We start from the raw sequence: 27,142 nt of genomic DNA, 5'->3' as shown, positions 1-27,142 counted from the left end.
TAATCAGTATCAAATAGATATTATAATTAGTTCAAGGGAATTCAAACACTGAATAGTTATATTCAGTAGAAGCAGTCAGAAAATGGTTACAAGATGTCATTCGAGACAAAGATACTATTATTAGGTATATTCCACAAACGTTACATGATGTTGTTGAATGTCATACGTTCTGCTTCGTGTTTTTAACAGAATAAACTGTACTGGAACAGTTTTTATCAAACTGTAAACTTGAAAGTGTCTTTCAAGTGCCAGGTTGATAAAGGTCTAATATCTTGCCTCCATCAGGGGAGGGACTAGCTGAACAGACGTCTATAAGATTATGTATAAAACAAGGAACAAAAACAGGCTTCAAAGTACACTAAACAGTATTTCAGTGTCCAAAAATTTCCATCCACTGGACAGCTAAACATGTCTAGTTGCCGTTTTCGGAAAAAGCCAGGGTTCGACTCCTGCATTCTAACGCACCAGGCCTGCTTGAACGTAAACAAACACTGACCTTACCCCCTGCAGCTGGTCTAGTAGGGGAAAACCCCTACCCAATATGTAATTCTATACCACAACAAAGGTCAAAGGTCGCAATTTTTTCTGGAGTTGAAGAGTAAACAAATGTTTGGTCTCCCTGCCTGAAAACTGTCCAAAAGTGACCAAAGATTTCACCAGGAAAAAGTTCTCAAAAATAATAACCAAAAAAATAAGGACATGCAAACTGGGCTTTGTGCGCATGTCCATTAACCGGTCCCTCCCCATCAATGTATGAGCTGCGGGAATATACTGTAGACAGAGTGCTAGTAATTACCATGTAGAATACCACCAACCATCCAACAAAATGCCATTAGACTTTCATGAGTATTGTCAAGTGTAGGTAAGTGATACAGAAAACAAAACATGGGTTACTTACCAACAGACGAGCAAGAAGGCCTTTGCCAGTTTTAACTTGGGGGCGTTCTTCAGCCAGGGCTCCTGGAACAACAAAAACAATTATTTTCAGTATCCAGAATAACCAAGCAGCAACGACTGCCACGCATGTATAATAATTTGCACATTGTCTTATGAAAAGGTTATCGTTTCCAATTTTTCTTCTCAATCTTTCTTAAAGATGGGTTCAAAGACAACGAATCAAAACTCATTTTTGGCTCATCTTTGTGAATCATATGTGTCTTATTACAATCGATAAAGCACTCTTATAGCAATCGGTTTGACTCATGAATCCAGTTAATAACATCACTCAAAGTTGAAAACAACGCGCAATAAACATGAGAACTGCATTGTCTGAACGGCAGCTAAAAGAAACAGCAACAACTAAAACTACAAATACCAAATAACGGACATGTTTGTCTGTGTCAGAGCATAAATGTTTTGTTTTTGTTTGTTTTGTTAGGAAGGGATTTTAAATCAACAACTCACCTTCAACACTGAAGGCGGCGAAAAGGAGGACAGCAATTGCCATGATGTGACGAATAGCCATGATGACTCCAAGTTGTCTCCAAACCTGTATCAAGACGATGGATGTATTTAGAACCTGGTATTGCAACGAAATCAGCTTCAAAAACATGTTACGGCGTTGGGTTGTTGTTCATCAAAGCAAACTGTTGTTACTGTACTGTGACAACAAAAACGCTTGATAAATCACACAGAATCTTTACCATGTTGTAAAACATGAAAACAAAATACGCTTGCTCTAGATAGTCGTTCAACAAATAGATTGATTCCTATCTTTAAAAGAGAATTCTCATACAACTATCTTCAATTCAAGATTTCGGGTTTCAACGTTTGAATTCTCAGCCCTGTCCCCGCCCCGTTCACACGGCCATGCACCCACTCGGACCCCGGTCACACGACCATGCCCCCGGCCACACGGACTCGGACCTCGGCCGCACGGTCCTGTCTGTCCTCGTCCCGTTCACACGGCCATGCCTCCGCTCAGAACCCGTCCACATTACCCTATCCCCGCTCGGACCCCGGCCACACGGCTATGCCCCTACTCAGACCCCAGCCACACGGCCATGCCCCTGTTCGGACCCCGACCACACGGTCCTGTCTGTCCTCGTCCCGTTCACACGGCCATGCCTCCGCTCAGAACCCGTCCACATTACCCTATCCCCGCTCGGACCCCGGCCACACGGCTATGCCCCTACTCAGACCCCAGCCACACGGCCATGCCCCTGTTCGGACCCCGACCACACGGTCCTGTCTGTCCTCGTCCCGTTCACACGGCCATGCCTCCGCACAGAACCCGTCCACATTACCCTATCCCCGCTCGGACCCCGGCCACACGGCTATGCCCCTACTCAGACCCCAGCCACACGGCCATGCCCCTGTTCGGACCCCGACCACACGGTCCTGTCTGTCCTCGTCCCGTTCACACGGCCATGCCTCCGCTCAGAACCCGTCCACATTACCCTATCCCCGCTCGGACCCCGGCCACACGGCTATGCCCCTACTCAGACCCCAGCCACACGGCCATGCCCCTGTTCGGACCCCGACCACACGGTCCTGTCTGTCCTCGTCCCGTTCACACGGCCATGCCTCCGCTCAGAACCCGTCCACATTACCCTATCCCCGCTCGGACCCCGGCCACACGGCTATGCCCCTACTCAGACCCCAGCCACACGGCCATGCCCCTGTTCGGACCCCGACCACACGGTCCTGTCTGTCCTCGTCCCGTTCACACGGCCATGCCTCCGCTCAGAACCCGTCCACATTACCCTATCCCCGCTCGGACCCCGGCCACACGGCTATGCATCCACTCAAACCCCGGCCACACGACCATGCCCCTGTTCGGACCCCGGCCACACGGTCCTGTCTGTCCTCGTCCCGTTCACACGGCCATGCCTCCGCTCAGAACCCGTCCACATTACCCTATCCCCGCTCGGACCCCGGCCACACGGCTATGCCCCTACTCAGACCCCAGCCACACGGCCATGCCCCTGTTCGGACCCCGGCCACACGGTCCTGTCTGTCCTCGTCCCGTTCACACGGCCATGCCTCCGCTCAGAACCCGTCCACATTACCCTATCCCCGCTCGGACCCCGGCCACACGGCTATGCCCCTACTCAGACCCCAGCCACACGGCCATGCCCCTGTTCGGACCCCGACCACACGGTCCTGTCTGTCCTCGTCCCGTTCACACGGCCATGCCTCCGCTCAGAACCCGTCCACATTACCCTATCCCCGCTCGGACCCCGGCCACACGGCTATGCCCCTACTCAGACCCCAGCCACACGGCCATGCCCCTGTTCGGACCCCGGCCACACGGTCCTGTCTTTTCTCGTCCCGTTTACACGGCCATGCCTCCGCTCAGAACCCGTCCACATTACCCTATCCCCGCTCGGACCCCGGCCACACGGCTATGCCCCTACTCAGACCCCGACCACACGGTCCTGTCTGTCCTCGTCCCGTTCACACGGCCATGCCTCCGCTGAGAACCCGTCCACATTACCCTATCCCCACCCGGACCACGTCCATGCATCCACTCAAACCCCGGCCACACGACCATGCCTCCGCTTGGACCCGGACCCGGCCACGCGCCCTTTGGGACCCACGGCCCTGTCCTCGTCCCGTTCAGACGGCCATGCCCCCGCTCAGAACCCGTCCATATGGCCATGCCCCCACTCAGACCCAGGCCCTGCTGTGCTAAGCAGAACGCGTTTAAGATACAAGTACTAAGATAAGATAGAGTCGGTACTCACCACTGTAGATAGACGTCTGACGAAGTTTGGTCTCGACTGGTCTCGACTGGTCTCGACTTCGGTCCCGACTTCGGTCTCGAACTGATACAGAAATGGCCAAGCAGCCTCATTCGTTCACTTGGCACATTCTATTTTAACTTGTGGCATAGGGTTTTCTCTGTTTTCATATTAACGAGAACATGCTAGATAGGTCAATGTGAGTTAAGATGTCGTACTGCCTGGCTGTTCTAAGTTTTTGGAAGGTGTCTTGTTTCGGGACATTCCATACGTGGTTCTTAAGAAAAGATGGAGTCTTCGGGAAGAGATTGAGTCTTCCCTCAGTGATCAATGGTTGTTACCTTCCCAGAATTCACATTTTACAAAACGTGATCTTTCGGATGATGGACTAGATACGACATCATCTTATGACCCTAATCCCTGTGAGAAAATGTCCATATTTGGGTATCTGTATCCGTATCTCCAAAGCTAACGGTGATGAAGCAATTTTTCTGTTAAATCTTAAACGTAAATAACTCAGTCTTTAGACTGAATGAATGGATGATAACTTTGATTGTCTTTGAAATGTTTACAACTGCAAACGACAGTTGACGACACAAGCCAGACCAATGATACCCCGTTTCCAGTGACTGTGACAGTGAGGCAGTGACTGTTGAGAATGCCCAAACTAATTTCATCAATAAAGAAGCTTATTTTGCATTTTATGTGTTGTATTGTCTTTCGACTTATGCATTTTACATAATGGATCAATTCAATAAAGTTATAGGTCATACAAGATTCAACTTTGGACACTAAGCCGAAGCGGCTGCTAAGTCTTTACAACCTATACTTTTAAAGAAAGATATGAATAATGAATTAATTCCAGTACCGTTTTTTGAATGCATGATCTTATTAATTGTATTTCATGCACGTAAACTAATAACAATGTTCATAATTCTATGCAGGTATTTGTTTATCATGAAGTCGTTTGCATTTATTTTTTTGATTGGGGAGGGGTGTCTTTGTGGTTTTCTTGAGTTGTTTATGTAGTTGGCGATCTACAGCGAAATATGCAAACGTTTTGAACCACTTTCTGGACACATGCGGCAAGGGCCAGTTTTCTGTTGGATTAAAAAGATTTTCTCACTTTTTCCCACACGTATTAAAGTGCTGTACAGAATATTTCAGATACATAATCTAGTCTCGAACATTATTCTCTCATATTAATTCTTTGTGGCTAATAAATCATCACTAGAATGTGTATCTGCCACAGGTTTATATTAAACCATACCATGTACGGTGATTTATTTTGTGGAAAATGACGCATGCATTTCAACAGGCTGTTTAGTTTGTTGTAACAATGTCTTCAAGTTGTAACATTCAAGACTTGGGAAATCTACGACCTCTCATTAAAGCGTTGCAAATTTAGCATACGTCGCTAGGCGGCGCACCACACAAGTGCAGATTCGAAAGGCTTCCCTTTCTGGACTCGAGTTTTGCTGCAAAAGCCTGCAGTGATAAAATACAATTACAACGCTAACTGCAATTGCATCGGTAACTCCGTCTCTAGAATAGTAGCTGGGAAACAATTCGAAAGAAGACGTTTTCAATATTCTAATATTTAGAAAAGCCATGAGTGCTTTGGATTAATGTAACTCACATCTAATCTACTGAATAAAAGGTGAATATTGCAAACAACAAGTTCAACAAAACATCATCTTTAGATACGCAGTGTTCTGATTGGTAACGATCTATCTTTCAGCCAATAGGATCGCTTGCTCTTCAGCCTCCCTTCAGTTGACCTATGACCCTTCTTAGTTTCACTATCATTTGCAGTGTGCAGGCATCGTGATGGGAGGGCGACTATCATCAGCGATGTCGAGCTTTACAACCCAAAAGTCGATCTTCAGATTCATTCAAACATGGAACGAGCGTCTGTCACAAGCAGATGTGTCATTTATGTGTCCCTTGTGTCCATACCGACCCACATTTCAGCTCATTATAATATAATGTGTACTGCTATATTTCTCATCCTTCAAAATCCATACCTGTGCTACCCCCCTCCCCGATCCTTTGTTTCCGTAAACATTCTAACCCCCACATTGTCTTGCAAAGAAAACTCGTAAATTTTTAAAGGAGCGTCCCAAAGAGACCAGGTAAGATTGATCTGGCCAATTAGACCAAATATACCTTTAGTGTGACTTATCGTTTGGGTGAAACCAAGAGTTCCCCAACATGGGGTGTACACAGTTATGTACTACTGTAAATGCAGAAATGTTCGCGGTGTTTTTATTTTCACAGTTATTGCTGTGAAATCTTTACAGCGAACTTAAAACCACCGCAAAAATCGTGTGACTTGAGCGCTACTATTGTTTGAAACGCGAACTCAAAACCACAGCGAACACTCCATTTTCTCCCTCTTGCAAAATTAAATCCCCTCAAACATATCTGCCTTTACAGTATTATATACTATTATAGTTGTTACTTGTCTTAAAGATTCATGTAAACTATGGATGTATCCAAGAAAAAAAAATATTATTTGATACAGTATTTGTTATTGGCATGTGTGTCTGTCTCTGTGTTTCTATGATTCCCAATATGACATGCTTGGACACTGTAAATTGTTGAATGTTGAAAAGTCGGGGAAAAAAAGGCAGGAAATGAATGTTGCCTTCATTATGAAACAAGTCAGTGGCAGGAAGGTTTTGCGAATGCCTGAACTTGTAGAACATAGTGTACCAAAGAGTAAATTCTTTATTTTTGTTTTTCACATCTTCTCGGAAGACTTTGGAAAACTTCACTCAAAGCTCAAAATAAATTTTGTGCAAGGAGTATGTTTAAGACAAAATCAGTATGTTTTACGATAGGAAAAGAGACATCATATAACATGAGTATGGGTTTTCCAATATATATACATTTTGTAGCCTTTTTGTATGATTTGTAGTATTCACAAATTTTGTGTGTGAAGAAACGGACGAAAATTTATGCCCGTGCGGATGATATCCATATAACTGTGTCAGCATGGCCTAATAGAGAACCTAGAAAATGAATTGCATTTTATATACTGTACTTAATTAAGCAGTGGGTGTGTAAGGGCTTGGCAGTGACCCAGAACATGAGAGTAGTAATGTTTATACAGCTGCCTGTCAGTAGTGTACACAAGGGGTGGCAATTTAGGGGCAATTATTACCTCAGTGAAGGAGGGTCCCCTCACTCAGGGGTATTGTTTTTGGTTGTATTTTGTATGCATTGTTTGCAGCTATAACTTAAGATTCTTTTGATAGATTTGAATGAATTTCGGTATGTTTGTAGTTATTTAGGTCACGAAGAAACATGGCAAGTTTGGGACCCCCTATAGCAGTATTCTAAGGTATTGCAGCATTCCAGGAAGACAGTGTCCCCTTCCTGAAAGTATTTTGGTATAGTCCATTGACAGCTGGTCAGCCATCCCCTCATGGGAGGGAGATAGCTGTGATTGATCAAGGGAAGAAGGGAAGGGGAGGATCACTAACATCTGCTATGGCATTAAGAAATTCACAAAAACTCTATGGGATCTTCCATTTCTTGTTGACTGGCTGGAGGAATAGACCAAACACAATGAGGGGGGATGAAATGTTGATGCATTTTTATTTCAATAAGGCAATTAAGGCACAACATGCCAGTGTTGTATACGTAGTGTAAGACTGGACTGATTCACTAATACGGGGATGGACACATAGCTACTCTTACCTTAAAATTGATTTTCTGAAACAGATTTCAAAGCCGATAAAACTCAAAGAAAAGAAAAATTGGACTGGTAAATATCATGATGGTATACTAGTACATGGGTAATTCATGTAAGTGTGAAAATGTTTCAATTATAATTTATATTACAATTATCATTTTCAAGATAACAATTTAATCATTTTTGGGTGAATTTTTGTTTTAATCAATCTTAGATGGTGTGATCTTTAAAACAAGCACAGCACCTCCTCATTGCATAATGATTATTTTATGATTACTAATAAGCTAAAATATGTTCACTAGCGATATCGTCTACTTTCTCATTTATTAGTCATCTGAATGCATGGAACCGTGGAAGATTTAATTATGATGCATGTACTAATTGGGGTAATGTTCTGACTCTCTTATGAGGCTAATCATACCAGCTCAGATTTCCAATTCCAAATCTGATATTCCTAAAATATGAAGAAAAAATATTGATCTTTTTAAGCTTTTAAAATAAGATTAAAGACTTAGATGGCACGTGATCAGTGTTATCAAGACCTTTTCAAAAATGTCTTGAAAAATTGTATGTCTTACATGTGTAATTGCCTTAGGGATTAGTGAGTCATTAGACTAAGTGGATCTTTTTATATTCACATTTTTGTGTGTGATATATTACAGAATTATGAAAGTTGACAAGAATTTCCCCCCGTCCGTACCAAAAAATCTGCCTTTTATCACACACAAAATTGGTGAAAACGTATTTTGTAGGCTTAAACATGACAGCTTTAACATTAAAAATTGACAACATGGGCTCGAAAATAATGAGAGGAAATGAAAAAGAATTAAAGCTGGAGACAGCCCTGCCAACAACCAAGAAAATATATTGGTGTGGCCGTACAAGCGTAACCGTGGTAATACCAGGATCTCCGCTTCTTGAGTCCCGTTAACGTCGTTGTTAGCTCGTTTCCTATTTTCCACACTTCGCCGGGCATAATGACATTCTGGTAGGCAGGCAGTTAGCACTTCAAAGGTATTCAAATTCTGCAGGCAGGGCTTGGACCTTCAGCCCATGGGACCAATGTGCCGGGGATTCCACCGCTCTCCTACATGTAGGAATACTAGAAATAGCATCAGCATGCTTCGAATGTCAGGAACCCAACGCTGGCCTTCATGGCCTGTATCACCTTACAACCCTATGCTGTATTATCCCTAGCATGTAAGCTCCTTTTCTACCATATCTTATCCCATCTTCACAACGATTCCGTCCCCGACCAAGACGTCTTGACCTCCCCTTCCAAGAAAACGTCTGCATCTTAGATGATGATTGACGAGGTTTCCCGAGCAATTTCGATCACTCACTCGTTCCTCGGAGCCCCCTGCTAGAAAGATGTGACACCAGATGCCCCGAAAGCTAAACAGTCAGGGGGTCAGAGGGGATGCCGCTATTTTTACCCATCCAGAATATTGTCAAATATTTTGCTGGCTTTCCAGTTGGGAGGCCGGGTGTTACCCCGCCATGGAGAGAGCGTACTGGCACGGATAAACGAGCGAGGCGACAGCCAGGCTTCCACGGTTTACGCTTGATGTCACAACAATGCCATAAGGTATGGGAACCTTTTGCTTCTTTGGTCCATATTTGAGGGTGAAAGCTGCGTGTATTTGGCCGGAGGCATGCTGTGGGGAGAGTGGAATGTGTGAGTGGCGTGAACGTGTGATGCGATGTGTCCCCCCGACGCTTCACTACCATCCCTTCCAATCACTGCCGACTCTCTGAGAGATTCAAGACAAATCAAATCACAGATACATCAAGAAGAATTGCTTTTGCTTTTATCTAATATAAAATCAATGAAATGTCCATATTAGGCCAAATGAAATTATTTGTTGGTTGTTATAATTTCTTTCTCAGCAATAGTAAAAGCAAGACATGAAAATAGATAAATTTAGGGAGACAAATTTCAATCCTACTACAAGTACATTCACTCCTGAGAAACTGAGATTCTGTGTGTACCAAGGTACAGAGAGAATTTCCTTTCATGATACTCTTTGATTTCACATTAAATTTTATTTCTATAACTATAGAACCAATAGTTTAATTGATGTGGCCTAATATGATAAGCATAATTACTTCTTTACAGTCTCTTCCAATTACTGATGTAATATGATCTGAGACTTCAGAATCTCATCTTTCTGAATACATTTTCTCCGTAACTCCACTGAGCTACATGTACTCTCCTCAAGGGTTGAATGTCTTATAAAAATCTTATTTTCCAATAAATTGAATGTAAAAGGCTTAGGGAAAATAAATTCATGATTATCTGTAACAGTTCTTTGTCAAGTATTACTACGGAAATTATTTTTGTCTTTAATATCATGTTTCAATCAATCATTATATCTGTTGTGTGATATAGACATATTGAACCTGCAAGCTTGAAAAGTGGTCCTTTGAGAATCATTTTTTCTTTGAGAATCATTTGTTGCTTGACCCAGGCAAAATTAAGGATTTTATGGTGATTCAATGGACTGAATTATCCATCGTCATTGTCAATCAAAAATATGATTATTCCTATACTTATAGGAAGCGTAATACATGCACTCCTAGCATATTGAAGTGATGGGTTTTGACAAGAGTAGGCCGACCCTAATAAAAGAATATGATATGATTGTAATCATATTCAATCGAATTTTGTGATATCACCATTAAGTCTTTTTAAAGAGGTAAGGTCAGATTACTATTGATTATGCATTGCAGGCAACATTATCAATTAATCAATACTAATATAGAATTTGCGGTAAGTAAAATTTGTATGAAATATTTATGAAGTGAAAATCACCTTAAAAGATCAATGTTATTGAGCCATAATCAATATGTTTTTGCATTTATTGCTTTTAAATCCAATCGCTTAGGATTGATTATTTATCTCTGACCAAGTTCCATGAAGGTTTCAACTCCAAGTCGAAATATTTTTCCTTGCTAAGGAGGTTAAAAAGAGTTTTTATTCAACGTCCTTGATTTGACTTATCATGAGCAACCCTATTGATAAAAGCAAGGATGTAAAAAGATAGATATAAGTAAGTGATCTTTGTTTTTGTTGTTCTTTCAGAAAGAGAAAGTTGCAAGGCATTGCTGTTCTACGATATGTTACGGCCCTCTTCTGTTTGGCATAGGAAGTTTGCATATCTAAGGTGATTATACTTTCTCAAGAAGAAAAAAAGGACAAGGGAGAAACATCACGAGTCATGTCGCAGAAAAAGGCGCCAGAGAAACCGACCGGTAACCACACTTCGGTGGAGATGGAAATGGCGGATATGGTCGGTAAGTAAACAAACCATGTATTGTTCTATATCAACAAATTACAGGATCATCATAGTCATTAGTAGTTATGTCACATTTTTTGTGTTTGCAATGCTGTGTTTTTGTTAGGATGGTACTCTATGTATTTCAAACCAGTGGGCAACTTTAGTAAAGGTGGTCTTTAAGGGGGCACCGTCAATGCTAGATTCAGAAAGGCAGTGGCTACATATTATGTTAAATCAACATGTTGGCTTTGCGTTACGCCAAATTCGAGAGCAATTTTGCAATAGGTAGAATGCGCTGAATTATGCTCTTCGATAAACCTGGCTACATATTATGTGGATCCAAATCAAAACGACTGATTAATTTACACCGTTTATAAAAGGGCAATTGTAGGCTCCCTCAAATGTTGAAAATTGAAGTGGGTAGAAATCGAATTTGAGTCTTCAAATAAAGTTGAACCAATACCAATACAATCCTGTTTCTCCAGCTTACACAAGTTACAGGGATTTTTTGGTTGCTAATGTGACCAAGGTTCACTTGTGGTAGATACAACCTCCCCCCTCCCACCACAATGTAACATGATACAGATGCAACCTTGTTCCAGCTCCACTCCGATCCTAATTTTAGCCCGCACAAATATGTCCCTTGTGTAAGTGTGAAGTCCTCAGTCCAAGCCTTGTTTAAAGTCAGCTTGCATTCTTTCTCTCTTACATAAGACCATTCTCCTGCCCTCTTTAAGTCGTATTACAACTAACGTTAAGTATGTATATAATAATAATAATAATATCAGGTGTATTTGCAGCCAGTGCCACAGGCAGGTACCCAATGTGTAGGGTAATGAGGCTGTTTAACGTGTTCGAGGCACCTCCTCGAGCACGGGACCCCCGTTTTACGTCCCTCCCGGAAGAAGATTTCGTGGAAAGCTTCGTGAGGCTACAGCAATCCGGACGTCCTTGGTTGGTCTCCCATCCAAGCACTGTCCGGACCGCGCGTTGCTTAACTTCCGAGATCGAGGGATCGGGTGTATCCAACGCGCCACGCGGCCGTAGCTATCTATCAATCAGTTTCTTAATCTGTTCTGGCAAGCATCTTTCATTAAGATTCTTATGACCGTTTTGTCATGATAGATATGTGGTATATGTGATGTGTGCCCCTAGGAAACCAAAAGTATGGGTCAAATGTAAGTGTGCGCAATACCACAAATACACAGACTGTATGCAGAGTTTAAGGCCACTCCAAATTAATTTGTTAGTTCTCAGATTGATAATTTAAAAATAATGCTGGATTGGATTCAAATTTATCAAAACAGAACCTGAGGGCTAAATACATACCTTGGACACACTGTGCGAGGGCCTGTCCGTATGAGTATAATTGCGTATTAAAATTTTTTTGGTTTACTAGATAAATTTTGCAGGAAAAATATGTTTTCTACTTTAACCCACCATTGTGCAGCCTCAGGTTATTACACCGGAAAAATGACTTCTTTGGACCCAAACTTTACCTAAACCAAAAAAATATCAATGATACATTTTGGAACTCATACAGACTTAAATACACGCACAAGTGTGAATGACCTGCCTTTAGGTATAGTGCAATCAGGTCCAAGTTTTTCTCCAACTTCTACATTTATTGTCTTGGCCTCTTCTGTTATTTTCGTTTAATTCCTAGGACATTTGCGAACAAAAGAAATAAATTGGTATGGCCTACACAACATGCGTACAAGGCAATTAGGCAACTGACATGACTCCGTGCATATGAGCCCCTATGGATTGATTTTCAAAGTTGAACGACCTACCATTCGGGACTGTCATTAAAATGGCTGTCTCGCCCAATGCTTCAGTGGGTGGGCTATACTATTTGCCACATGTAGGGGTGACATAGAATTTAAAAAAAAATCTAATTGTCCTTTCTAATTCCAAGAAATACTGTGAGACTACAGGAAAAGGTTGTGCAGAGATTGCAACATGTTATGAAATTCAAGGTTCAGAAAAGTTTTACCCTGTTTAAGTATAGTAACTGTTACAATTACATGTATATGTAATTGAAGAATACAATATAACTGCGATTGGTATGATCCGTTGATGCGCAATGAAAATATCAAAGGTCACAAAATACCATTTCAAGGACTTTAAATTGAATAAACTATTTCCTACCCAAATTTGGATAAAGTGTGCAGTAATATGAACAGTTGTTTCCTCCATGCGAAATGGAGGTATTGTGTTGGATCTGTCTGTGTTTCTGGATTAATAATTTGTGGTCAGCATAACTTGAGAACCTCTGGATGCATTGTCACCGAGATGATATTTTGTACATGTCTAAGGGTACACATGTATGTCTTGGCAAGGTCAAGGTCGATTTTGGGCCCCCTAGTGTGTGACCTTGGTACTGCAGTAGAACTTCGTCCTTTTGCATCGTTTGCCCTTGACATGCATGCTATGATCTTGATTTTCTGATTGCAGATAGCTTTTCATGTAAGGGTTTGGGCCCCCTAGCAGCTTGTTTTGTTGTGTCTTCATTTTAGTTTCCAACTTAATACCTTTATTATTTCAATCTGCTAGAAATCCCTAACAACCAAATAATTCAATAACGCACGCCACAGTGGCACCGTACCTACCAGATCTAGAGTAGGTAGGGATTTCCCTGTCACGGGCAATGAAGAAAAATGAAGCAATTTTCCACGTCATTTCTTCACCTGGAATCCCAAATATCATCTGTATCCCTGGAAGGGAGGCAAGGGACATTGGAGACAACTTAAACGAGGATTGATCAGATTGGCTTAAACATAGGAACGTTGATTCGGAAACCGCTTATTTTTTCTAAGGCTTAGGCTTCTTCAATTGTTTCCTAAATGCAAGATTTACAGTCAACACGAAAATATCAGAAACTTGACCTTAAACTGTCACATATTTCAGTTATTACTTTATCAATTGAATTGTGTTTTATGTCATTGGAAAGCTTAATTTACATGTATAGCCTTTCGCAATGATACCAATTTTTCAATGAACGTACATTCATGGGTTAAGCACCAGGGCTACTTAAAGGCAACCTAAGCAATATTACTATTAGGGCGCCGAAAGTCATATATTCAAAATCAATTTTTTTCCTGATTTCTATCCATACTAAGTTTAGATAACACTATACCATCACATATCGACCATCATGGAGCAAAAATGTGATGTCATTGTATGGTGGGAACTCATTGAAAATCTGAGCACTTGGAGGCCAGCCATCATTTCAAATCTTCCGAACATGCACGATTCTGACCGATAAGTCCCGAACGCATCCGAAGAAATAATCACGTGGTCATGGCTCAATGTCCTTGGGCATTATGACGTCACGCGGCCGGAAGTTACCGAAAATTGTCGACAGGCTACTAGTAAGTAGGTTGGGAATTTTGAACATTTTCCCACTAACAGTATCTCGGGTAACGTTGTTTAAGTGTTATTTGGTACATGTATGTCATTAATATCGAAAAATTAAGTAAATTACAAAATGTGTTTTTTAAATCATTTTTGATATAATATGATATTAACATCCATGCCAAAGAAAGCAGACTCAGTAATAATACAATGTCATGATTAAACAATACAGTGTGTGTATTCATTTTTACACATGAATGAAATCTGTTCTATAATAATATTGTACATGCAATACATATAGATTTATGGATGAGGATACTATAGGACACAAAACAGACATTAATGCTGAGAGGTGTTCTGTACTTCAATCTGTATTTCGTATCACTTCAACTTGCTTTTACCATAATTTAAGTGTCAAGCATTATCGAGCAGTGTAAATTCATGTACTTTTGAAATGGTTTTATTTTGCGCTACGTAGGTGGGAAAACCTTATTGGCCACTTTTTCAAAATAAAGGCAACTTTTTTTGGCTTCAATCAATAAATGTCGTCGATAAATACCGATCAAGGTCCGTCGTGAAATTACGATCGATAAAAAACTGTGTTCTTCACGGATGAAGACTTTTGGTGTGAGAATAATTAATGGAATCTCTTGCATGAAATTCTGCCTTAGGCCACAATTATCAATTTCTTTGCAAACTAGTACAAATAGCAAAAGGTCAAGGGGAAAATACAGTTACTGGGAAAAAAACTTGACTCTGATTTTATTCACTCCCTGAAACTGTGTACTAAACAAAAAGTACTAGATATTTTTAGTACTTTTACTTTTAGAACATATTGAAAAAGTCTAATCTATTTGGCCTGTTGGAAGTTCTTCCATTTGCTAAACTGGACGGCTTTTTTTTTACAAAATCAAAAAAGAACTTTCAAGGTCTTGGTTAAAATCAGCATTACTTTTTTCTTAGTTTTTCTTAAAAAGAAAACTTTTCCTCCAAAGTTTTGCTAATAATGTCTTCTATTAGTATTATATAATGTAGTAAGGAAATATTGTTTGAATTCATTTGGAATGAATCTATCTATAATTTTCCTTGAGCCTGTTTCATAACAGTTACAGTGAATCCTGCAGCTGTGTTTTCAATATTCCTGCCAGTGATAGTGCTACTTGTACACGTAGTATGAAAAATCCTTATAAATATTTGATAAGGAATTTCTTGGAACATTAAGTTTGAGTTACAGCCAAGCTTACATCATTGTAACAGTTATTGCTGGTAGAACTACTAGAAGACGAATGTTGTTCAATTATTACTGTCACATTCCGCAACTGACTCCGCTTTTATTGATTTCCATTTGTCATACGGAAGCCATTGATTTGACTTTATTATTTTATCAAGCTCGAGGGACTATTGGTAACAGAGAAAATATATTTTCATCTCCCAGTATAATAATATTATAAATAGTAGTCGGACAAAGGTCTTGGGTATATCAGATAAAAGATTGTGAAGTATATATTTGTAACATTGCTCAGGTCACACACTTAGAATTCTGTAGATCATTTTTGTGATAATATCTGTAGTCAAAATAACTTGTCACTGAGGTCAACAGCAAATTTTAAGTTTTAGACTAGAAGTAACTAGTAGTATATGATAATGAAATTATTAATAAAGTGTTCTTCTTGGATATCGATACATTAAGTTAAGCTCCCTGAATTTTATCTCTCAAACAAATGGAAAATATAATTTGTCTAAAATCAGAAATTCCAGTATCCTGGTTAAATTGAAACAATAATAATGAATCCATTTGATTTACAAATACAATAATATGGTGCATTATCGGACAAAATGCCTTCATTATTTACTTATCATTTAGTTGAGGTCCAATTTAGATTCTGCGGAAGCCCTTGCGTTGTGAGCACATTTTTGGCAACTAAAAATAGCAGGAATAGCCCCTCGGAGTTAACCCAAGTCATGGGGATAGTTCATTAACAACGGAATGTGAGGGAAGTACTTGCTGTAATGGGAAAGTTCATTAACAATAGAATGTGTAGCTAGGTTTAACTTTCTGTTCGAATTATGCTAAAATTACATTATGATGGACTAAATATACTTCATGAAATAGATTCTAAACACTTAATTTATTTTGATTTATTTGCCTGTAAATAAACATACATTCGTGTATACAGAAAAATATACTGTGTGAGTATAGTTTACAATACAATCACTGCAAATCAAGAATTTAATGTATATATTCGTTGAAAAAGACTGGAGTTGCACCGTTAAAATGTGGGGTAAAGCCTTTAGAAAAGTAGGATGATTTTGTCAAAGTGTTGGATGATGCAGTCTAGAATCTATTTACATACTGACTTCAACCAAGTTGAACACAGATGAACTCAAATATTATAAAATGCATCACGATTTCCATGAAAGTAATAAATAAGTTAATATGATTTATGAACATGTAACTATAATGCTAGCTACCGCTCTGCTTTCATTTTGATGTTTTGATCTGCATTTGTGAAGGACATCTAATAGTTGTCTTCGGCCACGAAGGACTACCAATTAGCAAGAAGAAGTTAGAGCATCTAAGACTGAGAACACTGATGCATTTTGGTTCGTTAAGCATTTGCTTATTATGCACTAATTGTAAAGCCCATTCATGCACATTTTACATCATAAGAGTTTATAATCAGGTCAGTTGCCATGCTTAAATGGCCTGGTTTCAATCATGTCTTTAATCTTACTATTACCAGTAAGTTGATACAATAATCATGAACATGTAATATAATGATAATGCTAGATATCCTCCTGCTTTTGATGCCCTTAATCTATATAATTATGTTAATGACAGCTACTATAAACAATTTAAAGCATTAGATATTTTCTTGATATGCACTAATTGTCATGCCCATTGATTTGTATTTTACATCATTAGAGTTTATAATGAGGTCAGTTCTTAATTGGGCTGGTTTCAATCAGGTCATTTGTAGTTGTAGACTGAGACAAAATGGGGACACTGATGCATTTACTGAGCAAACAAAATTGTCTGGCAGTGGCAGGCACTCGAATCATGGTCTACCTCTCTTGTAGTCCACTGTGTTCTGCTGCTGCAGTGGTCTGAACACCCTGCAGCTGCAATCAGTCTCTAAAGGCCACACCAATTTAATTTCTTGGTTAACGGATTAAAAATAAAATAGCACAAGGACATCATTAAAACAGAAGGCTGGGTTGAAAAATTGCACCTGACCCTGTTTACCCCCTGAAACTGTGTGCACCAAAGTACAAAGTTTCCTCTGAGATTCTGTTTTCATGTTGATTTTCCAATCTAGCATTTTTTTTAAAATTCCGTTAACCAAGAAATTAGATTGGTGTGCCCTAAGCAAAGGTTAGAGGTTAGATGTTAAGGAGGGATGGGACGTAGTGTCTCCTGGGTTGAAATTTATGTGAGGTACAATATCATCTCATAAATGGCACATGACCAGTAGGGAAAAATATTTGAACATATTGGCCAGTATTATAGGAATATTCTCCTGCCTTTGTTTCCAGCTTGTAGGCAGTCTGCAAGTTTTATATGTCTCTGTAGTTATGGGGGCCAAACTGCTCACCCCTCAAACTGCTGGGAAGGTCACATGTACAGTGGGAGCACTTCCTTACTGCCTTACCCAGAGTAAGCCCGGCTCCAGATTAAAGGTAGCAGAACCTTAAGGGCCCTGGACCGTGTAACAAAGAGGAATCTAACAGAGAGGAGCAAAGTTGGGGTCTTTTGGCATAATAACTCTGGGTTTTGGGCCTACATGTAGAACTCGGAGGTTCTGGGTTTGAATTCCCTGACGCCACTCATCTTATGCCCTTAGGAAAGGCACTTAACACGAATTTCCTCACTTTTCACTGACAGTTAAAAATGAGCGCCTAGATTCAGTTAAGGAGGTTCTTTGGATAGGACATTAAATGGAGGCCCGTGTTTGAGGAGAACAACACGTCAAGCATGTAAACTTATCACACAATTATGGAAAAGAGTTGAAATCTTTCCCACTGTGAGTGGATCAAACCTTACAGTTCTGTAATATGCAGCTAAAATGTACAAACCTGGTGTGTCATGCCTAAAGGCCGTTTACCGGTTATGCAAAACAAACAATTGCAACCAAGCAGCCTGTTCCATATGGCCTAGGTGCTTATGATATAGGCAGTCAGGCAAGTTATTAATACGCATGATAGCTGTTTGTAAGTTCTCCCATCTTAGGCCAGAGTCATCACAAGAATCAGACGACTTGACGTCATAGCCTGTTTCACGACAAACAGTCAAAACTAGTATTGACTTGTCTCTGGGATGTGAGTACCCAAGGATTTGACAGTTTTGTGCCAAGCGCAACTTGATGTCATTACTCAAACTAAAGCCCAGGCTTAGGCCGACACACATCCAAGTCCCCTGGGTATGCATGTCCCAGTCCCATTGGAAATTCCAGCCCCAGAATATGATAGATAACGGCTTTGGGTCGGCTGTAGGGGCAAGACAACATATTGACTGTGAGAGCATTGCAATTGCTTACTGTAAATGCATTTAAGTTTGTGTGGTTTTTATTTTGGGCTAAGGCAAAAATGAAGTTTTGTGGTACGCTATAGTCACATACCAATGGTATTGGACAAAAATGTTTGCGTTGGCTTTAAGTTCGTGGTGAAACGGTCGCCTCAAAAACTGCGAACGTAAAACCACCACGAACATTTCTGCATTTTTTTACAGTATTCGGAAAAGTGGATCTAGTGCCTGTCCATAAATTTGACAGAAATTGCATGCACTGTGCTTAGGTTGAATATACCACCACAAGTTGAATAATATAACTTAATGTCAGAAGATACAATAATCCACAATGCATCATAAATATTTAAACTGCTTTTTAATCATTATACTATATTGCTCACGATTTTGTTGACTCAACATTATTACTGTACACAATAACTTTGAACCTAGTCCTCCGGTTATACAATGACTCTCCCACTGCGGTAGTGTCAGAAATAAAGGTTTGGGATCAGCCATGGGGGCAGGGCGGCATATTGACTGTGATAGCTGGAATAGCATAATTTGTGACTGAAGCTATTTCACTTCAAATGTGCAAAACTACATGATGTCCTAGAAAATAACCAAAACTCATAATACAATATGCGTCTTCAAAAAATTTACAGGGATTACATACATGTATAATGTTTTCATGATGTACATGTAACCAACAATGACCACAGGCATATTCTTTTGAATTAATAGTTATGCATTGCCAAATTTTTCATTTATGTTTCAGATATATTTCAGATATATGTTTTTGAGTGGAATGATCAATTTTGTATCTTGAAAATGTGGTAGTGACTAAAATGTATCATATGTTTCAAATATGAATTTTAGGATCAATGGTTAAATGCCACTGTAGGCTTTTTTTACATTTTATGAGGCACGCCTTCATTGTGCACTATATCACCTACCTCCTTAAACCCCTAGTATCCCCCTCAGACCTTAAGAAAATGAAAGACTACAAGACTTCCTTGATTGACCCAGATTTTTATTGGAGCCCACCCATAAAATACAGTTGAAAACCCTTTCTTACGATGTATTATTAACTCCAGTGCCGGCTTGTATCACGTTTCAGCTAGACTATAGACTGCGCCCCCGTGGCATAAGTATGATGAAAACGTGCCATTTCTCGCCCAGCCTGGTATTGTTATGATTTCCCCAAGCTGTTTTTACAGGCTAGGGCCAATCTGTCAACCCTGTGTAATAAATTTAGGCATACAATGTTTCTTTTGAAGGTTGGAAGAAATTGAGCATGTTCATGCATATATACACATAGAATAAATGGAAGGCATGCATGAATGGATGGGAATTTTTGTGTGAGTAATACCAGAATGCAGACTTCAAAGAATTAAATGCTTTTAACAAATTGAATATCTGTGACCATGCATGCATTTTGATGGACTGTATTTCATAATGAACTACAGACATATGCATGGATACATCTTTCAGGTTGTTCTAGTTTTCCCTAGGCATGTTTTTGACTTGGCTGGTTTGATGAAATGACTGAAAAGATATGATTGCATCATTGGGCAAGCCACATCTTTGGAACTAGACAGACTTTCATCATCATCTTCACTTTGGTCGTGTTGCCCGGGCTAAGTCCACTCGTTTCGGTCACCAATGCATGCATAAGGTTCAGAAATAGATTTTAAAAATGGTTAATTTTGTTTTTGAACTGGTACCCCAGAGTTGTTCTATGTCCACAAACTCTATATGGAAGGGACTGTTATGGCCCTTGACAGCGAGCCTTTACATATAACATCTACATCAGTCTACTAACTATTTAAAGTTAATTCCACCAGGGTACATAATTCCGCCACCGTGAAAAGATAGTCATCCAAACAGATCTCCAAAGCAACGTCTTCCAGTATGCTACACTCCTGTAGCTGCCTCCCCTATATATGTATTAACACATCGATACCTCTTGATGTTTGGCCAGAATTGAATGATGTCTTACACTACGTAGTAGCCTTAGTTTGGGGCCATTACGACATGCATGAAGTGCTCCAACACACACTTCAGCCTGTGGGTGGTATACATCCACTTAGCTTGCAGATATTGCAGGGGCATCATGACAACATGCCTGCCGCACTGTATAATCTACTCTGTCAGTTAGGGGGAAAATTACATGCCGGGGCAAGTCAGTTGTGTGGTTTTTGGAACTGTCTTTGGGTAGTTTCTATGCCATTAAAGACATTATAATTTGTAGGCAGTTTAAAATTGATATGTTTTTTTTTAACAACTCAGTTGAAGCTATATAAGGCTGCACTGTATATTAATCTATTCTGTCAGTTAGGGGAAAAATTACATGCAGGGACAAGTCAGTTGTGTGTTTTGTGAAGCCTGCCAATGGGTGGATTCAATGCCAAGACATTGAAATTTGTAGGCAGCTTGAAATTAATGTTTTTTGAACAACTCAGTTGAAGCTATACCAAGCTGCACTGTATAATCTACTCTGTCAGTTAGAGGCTGAAAATTACATGCTGAAGCAAGACAGTTGTGCGGTTTGTGGTGCTTGCCAATGAGTGGATTCAATGCCAAGACATTGAAATTTGTAGGCAGCTTAAAATTAACATGTTTTTTTAACAACTCAGTTGAAGCTATATAAGGCTGCACTGTATAATCTACTCTGCCAGTAAGGGGGAAAATTGCAGGGATAAGTCAGTTGTCTGGTTTGTGGAGCATGCCTATGGGTGGATTCTATGTCAAAAGACATATGATTGTAGCGTGCGTAGTCCAGTGGTTAGCGACTCTCTCCCTGGACCAAGAGGTTTGGAGTTCAAATCCTAGCTGTTGTGGCGCATCCAACATGCATGTTAGTGGGAAGGGTTGCAGTCCTTAGGACGAGATGTCAAGCCATGGTCCACTGTTTGTTATATTTCTTCACTCAAATAAAGTTCTATGTCAAAGATGAAACGTAAAGTTGTCACAGAGGCCACACCTTGAGCACACTTATCGAAAAGTGTACTAGCCTCATTTGGGGTCTTTCCTTGTGTGCGTGGATAAAACTTTGCAGTCAGGTCGTATCCACCTTGTGCCTTAAGTGTACTGTACAAAACCGGTGTGCCCTATGCCTTAAGGGAGATTACCTGATAAGCAAAACAAACAAATCCTGCTTGAAACGATTCTTTTGAACAACTTAGTTGAAGCTTAGTTAGTCAATAAGCTGCTCAACAGGGTCTGTAATAAGGTTTTAAGTTGTTCTTGACACTGCACTCTTTCATTATCATCCAAGAAACCCTAGAATCCCCTGAAAATGTTGAATTGGTATTGCCCAAAAGGTAGAATGCAAGTTGATTTGAAAATTTATAAAGTGAAATGTGAAAGGCATCCCTATCTTTGTGGCGCCAAACATGCTTCCACTCCTAATTGCAACATTATTACTCCACTGATGTACAGATAACAGCTGAGACTAAGGGATCAGTTTTGCATTAGGAAGGATTCATTTCTAAATTGGAATTCTCTGTTTGAAAATTGGTATTCAATTAGTGGCTTAGGTGTACACACACATTCATACATATACATGTGCATGTACTGTACTAGAATCAGTCAGGTTGATAATTTGGCACACTGAGTTTCTCCTCTAGTCTTAGTTTTAAGTACTTGACGTTAAGCCTTTGATTAAACTTAGCTTTTGGACTATTCATTATATAATATTAACCTTTTCCTTGCTGCCTAACTCTGTAACCAATATGGAATTGGGTGCCAAACAGCTACTTCAGTGTGCTAAAGGTTAAGCGCAAATCTTAAGAAATATGTTTTTTTGCCAAATAAAAGATTATTTCATAGACATCTGGTAAATTGAATGTTCTTTGCCTTTTTTGTATGCAAAAGTTGGTTTCAAGGTTTGTCATCAGATGCAGGATCATTTTATATTATGGAGAAGATTTCATTTAGATCTTTAAGCTTTGAATTAACTCATTAATATGAGTTATGTAAGATTATCTATTGGGTAAGCAGAGCTAGGAAGCTTTGTTGGGAATTTCCAATCCATTGTAGTTGAGGCATAATAATCATAATCTTTAATCAGCGCTAGCATCAAACAGTTTCAATTGGGAATGGAAAGAGAATTTGGAAATGACATTGAATTATTCATACTAACTAAAGTCATTCCTATTTTGACTTTCCAATGATAAATTTGTATTTTGTGTCTATCTTTCTGTGTTTAAGATATTGATTCTGTTCAATGTAAAATACAATCTATGATTATAATCTTTGATTAGCATCAAACAATTTCAATTGGGAATGGAAAGAGAAGTTGGAAATGACATTGACTTATTCATACTAACTAAAGTCATTCCTATTTTGACTTTTCAATGATAAATATGTCTTTTGTGTCTATCTTTCTGTGTTTCAAATACATCAATTTGGTTCTACGTAAAATACAATCTATGAGTGCAATCTTGATCCTTGATTAAAAGCGAGCAATTCTGATCCGGCTATCCCGGAACAGGGCTAAGCCCTCCAATTACACCCTAGTCATGATCGTGATTACACGCAACTCTCTCACCTTGTCAAATCTAAATCACTGCAGCAAGATGGATTAGCCTAAACGACGGGCAATAAAACCATTTCATTAGCCCGTCCCTGGCGGAATTGCTGCCCATCATGGCACTGATAGAGGCATCATATAGGAAACCCTGTCAAAGGTTAGCCAATGCGGCGGGGAGCGTCAGATGAGTAGTTCGTCTTCATGTTGTGTGTTTCACCTTCAATTTCTCACTACAGGTAAGAGTTGCGATGATGTGCCAACTGTTGGCTGTACAAAATAATTTACTTGTAGATGTATAATATGTATTGGGAAGAGAGGTGTATGGTTTAAGGGTTATACAGTCCTACCTGTCTATGGTTGCCTTTCAAGGGACTTGGAAACGGTCACAGTGGACAGGTGGTCATTAGGCAGGTGGTCACTATAGACAGAGTTATTGCTTAGGACAGTGGGAGGAAAGAATCTAAGGGACACAGTTTCTCACTACAGGTAAGAGTTGTGATGATGTGCTAACTGTTGGTCTGATCATCATTGAATGTACAATGTCATGTACATGCATGTATGATATTTTGGGAAGAAATGTGTATAGTTTAAGGGCTTTACAGTCCAGCATGTCTATGGTTTATTTATCTATCCAGATTTACCACATTTGTGGAAGGATTGACATAACAGGTGACTATCACCTTTTCAAAATGTCAACCCAGACCAGACTGTAAGGTTTGAACCATCGCACACCGGGGCATGCCCCTACTCTTTTTCGAAAGGTGTAGTGGGTTCTTTAACGTGCGCGAGGTGTGGCTCTCCCCAAACACGGGACCTCCATTTAATGTCCTATCCGAGGGACATCCCTAACCGAAGCTAGGTACTCATTTACACCTGAGTGAGGAAATTTGTGTTAAGTGCCTTTCCAGAGGGCACAACATCCGGGTGCATGTCCAGACATGTCTTGGGGTAAGCCGGTATCGAACTCGGGTTCCCTTCTTTAGCGGCTGGATGTTCTAGCTGTTACGCCACACGATGCCACACGGTTATCACTCGTGGGACTTGAAAATGGTCACAGTAGACAGGTGGCCACTATAGACAAGATTCTTAATGCTTTGGTAAGTGGGAGGAATCTAAGGGACACAATGGCCAGGTGGTCCATGATATATATATATGCAGAGATGTTCACTTAAGGCTAAGTACAGGGTTGACCAAGTACAGGTTTGACTGTATATCAATGGCCAGGTGGTCCTTACATATTGTAGAGGTGGTCATCAATGGCCAGGTGGTCCTTATGTACAAAATGTAGAGATGGTCACTAGACTTTTGTTTATGATAGAGGGAGGGTGTATTTACATTGTATGGTGATATCTGAAGGAAGATGGTGTACTGTTTGTACCAATTGATATTGAGGTAATCAGCCATTTTGTTGATAGTCTCTGGAATGATTAGAATAATTGTAATATGAAAAGTTTGTTATTGTAATGATGATGATGTGTTATGAAAACAGCCATTGACCTTATTTTGAGCATTAGTCCTGAGTTTACTTACATGTACATGTAACGTTAACGTGACATACAAATGTACTACGGCTGCTGTAATTTTTTCTCAGCCTTAGTCTGACTTCACTGCATGAAGGGTCTTCCGCAAGTTCTAAGTTAAGCCCTCAGAAAAACTAAGTAAACACAGACTATAGCATCACAGTTCCATTCTGCTGACCTTGCCCTCACATTCTCCACAGTCTGTGACTGCCCCCCTCCAGTTTTGAAAAGGTCAAGTTTCGGTCGTCCCAAAATAGGCAAGTTATCATTAATTTGACTCCTGTTGGACTTCTTTTCTGAGAATGCGAACTGTCTGATTTATAGCAAACAGCAACATCTTAAGTTTTACCATTCATTAATGATAGAACAATGTGGCATCAGTGTTGCATAATGGTTAGAACGTTAGGCTCGGAACCAATAGATTCCGGGTTCGATACTCGCCATGTCCCAACATTATGCCCTTGGGAAAGGCACTTAACACGATATTCCAATATGATGGTGGAGTGACGCCCACCGAGCCTCTTTAGGTTGGCTAATCTGTCAAAAGTGTGCCAAAAAACACTTGGTGCACCAGTGAGCCAACATTTGCCACCAAGAGCTGTATTGAAAAAAAAAGACTAGCAGAATGATGGTAAACAGGCTTGTATAACATCATGATCATATTTCCCGTTTGCTGACCTAGCGCTACATTTTACACAGTCTGCGGCTGCCCTCTGTCTCTAGGGGTCAAGTTTTCGTCATTGCTTGGCACTTGTGACATTTCCATATAAGGCCATGCATGCGGGACACTCTGATTCGAGCCAAAGAACTGATCCTGTAAGCCTAGTTTACCCAAGGTCAAAATCATATTAATCAGACCTTTATAGCACAACATAAAGAAGCCAGAACAGGAGAATATCAAAATCGGAAGGTCCGCTGTGGTATTATGAAAAGTCGGCAGGGGGCCTAAAATTTGTTGATCTCTTCCTTTTGTCAACTCCTACCAACACACCCAATATCAAATAGATCCATCCACAACTTGTCGAGTTATGCTGTTCACAAACACATGCACACGAAAAAGCTCTTGAGGAATGTAAAAATCAATTAAAATATTTGTAACAAATCTAAAGGACTTACGGATATGTTTGTTGATTGCTGGGTTTATTTATGATATATTTCTACTAATCCTTTGTAGGGGATCCATATATCATTGATATGGAGGAGCCTCAGGCTTTGAACAGAACCCAACACACTCAAAGTCTATCAATCAGATAGAGCATTAAAGGGCAACCTGGTGTTCTTTGCTCAAAGGTGGCAAAGCGACATTGTGCCGTTTAAGGCGATTAAATGTAAAAAAATCATCATGCTCAATAGATGATTACAGAATAAAATTTGTTCTTACTTATCTGTATGGTTTGAGATTTTCCGTTTCAGTTGACATAAAAAGAATAAATGTAATCTTGACCTTAGTTGGGAATAATTTTGCCCTCGTTTCAGAGAATTTTGCAAAGTATTGACTTTCTATGCTAAAGTAGCCTTTTGGGACCCAATTTGCAGTTATTACAGGCAAAGGTAGCAGAGAGAAGGTTAATAGAATGTAATGTCAATTGAGAAGAGTGCGAATGTCTAGTTAGTTATTGAAATATCCAGACCTACATTTTGTAAATTGTTTCCCAATTACAGCATTTATATGTAAATCTAGATAGTCTACGAATTAATGGTCAATTTTACTATTATAATATGACAAATTGATGGCCTAAACTGGTTTGATGTAGTACCATTCTTACCTTATTTGCATTAAGTCGATACTCAAAATCAGATTTTCAGGTTGCCTTAACGGAGCACATTCAGAAAATCAATACAATAAGCTACATTTTGCAATAATTAAGAAACATTTCTGTCATTTTACTTGTACGCTAATGTCAGTTAACTTCTGTAGTCTGTAATGCACTTATAAATAAACATTGATAACTGGGGGTTTAAAAACTTCTAAATTTTTAAACTTAGAATTTAGAATGACATAGGTGCAGATATTAATTCATTTCGTTGTTCTATCCTCTCTATCGATTTAGTTTCATGTAAAAGAAGAAAAAATTGCTTGTCCACTTGATTTGCTATACTTCTGAAGCAAGTGGCAGTTTGGACATGGTAATTGGATAAGAAATCATGTCTTCAAGTCTTGAAAAAAAGATGAAGAAATTTCGAGAGTTCCTTCACCTGACAAACAATGGATTCCATTGTTCCAGCCTATCTATCGATTGGCATGTAAAATAAGAAAAAAAAATAGGTCACCTTGATAAACATCTGCCTTGAAAGGACTTGTTTTGTGAATCTCGTTAAATTTTAGGGTAATGGCACTTTTCAAAACCCACCTGCACCTAGAACAGCGCGTCAGTCATGCATACAGTAAATGCCTTTATTGCTTTATAAGGGCAACGAGGAAGGATGGCAAGAGTGGTTGGAAGTGTCAGTCAAATCAATGCAAATTGTTACATTAGCGTTAAGGGTTTTCTGATAAGAGTAACAGGGGCAACTCTGATACTTTTGGCATGTAACCTTCAAACTCTTGGGGCAA

The 27,142-nt window shown here is 39.8% G+C and overlaps 1 protein-coding gene and 1 long non-coding RNA gene across 2 annotated transcripts in view; one reads left to right on the top strand and one right to left on the bottom strand.

Moving 5' to 3' along the window:
• Positions 1-897: 897 nt before the first annotated feature.
• Positions 898-3,763, bottom strand: LOC136421395 (uncharacterized). The gene is made up of 3 exons (XR_010753448.1): positions 3,690-3,763; positions 1,405-1,489; positions 898-960 (listed from the first exon to the last, which is right to left on the bottom strand). It is a non-coding gene; the product is annotated as an uncharacterized lncRNA (long non-coding RNA).
• A 1,745-nt stretch (positions 3,764-5,508) lies between these two features.
• LOC136421385 (anoctamin-1-like) overlaps positions 5,509-27,142 on the top strand; it is a 77,592-nt gene continuing 55,958 nt past the window's right edge. Inside the window, exons 1-3 of the mRNA XM_066408643.1 lie at positions 5,509-5,821; positions 8,865-8,977; positions 10,475-10,686. Of these exons, the coding sequence (XP_066264740.1) occupies positions 10,611-10,686 (76 nt within the window). The 5' untranslated portion in view covers positions 5,509-5,821; positions 8,865-8,977; positions 10,475-10,610. The remainder of the gene's footprint in view (positions 5,822-8,864; positions 8,978-10,474; positions 10,687-27,142) is intronic.

Source organism: Branchiostoma lanceolatum, chromosome 16 (assembly GCF_035083965.1).
Source record: "Branchiostoma lanceolatum isolate klBraLanc5 chromosome 16, klBraLanc5.hap2, whole genome shotgun sequence".
NCBI classification, from domain to species: Eukaryota; Metazoa; Chordata; class Leptocardii; order Amphioxiformes; family Branchiostomatidae; genus Branchiostoma; species Branchiostoma lanceolatum.
The sequence above is the reverse complement of the archived record's forward strand: the minus strand, read 5'-3'. Positions and strand labels throughout refer to the sequence as shown.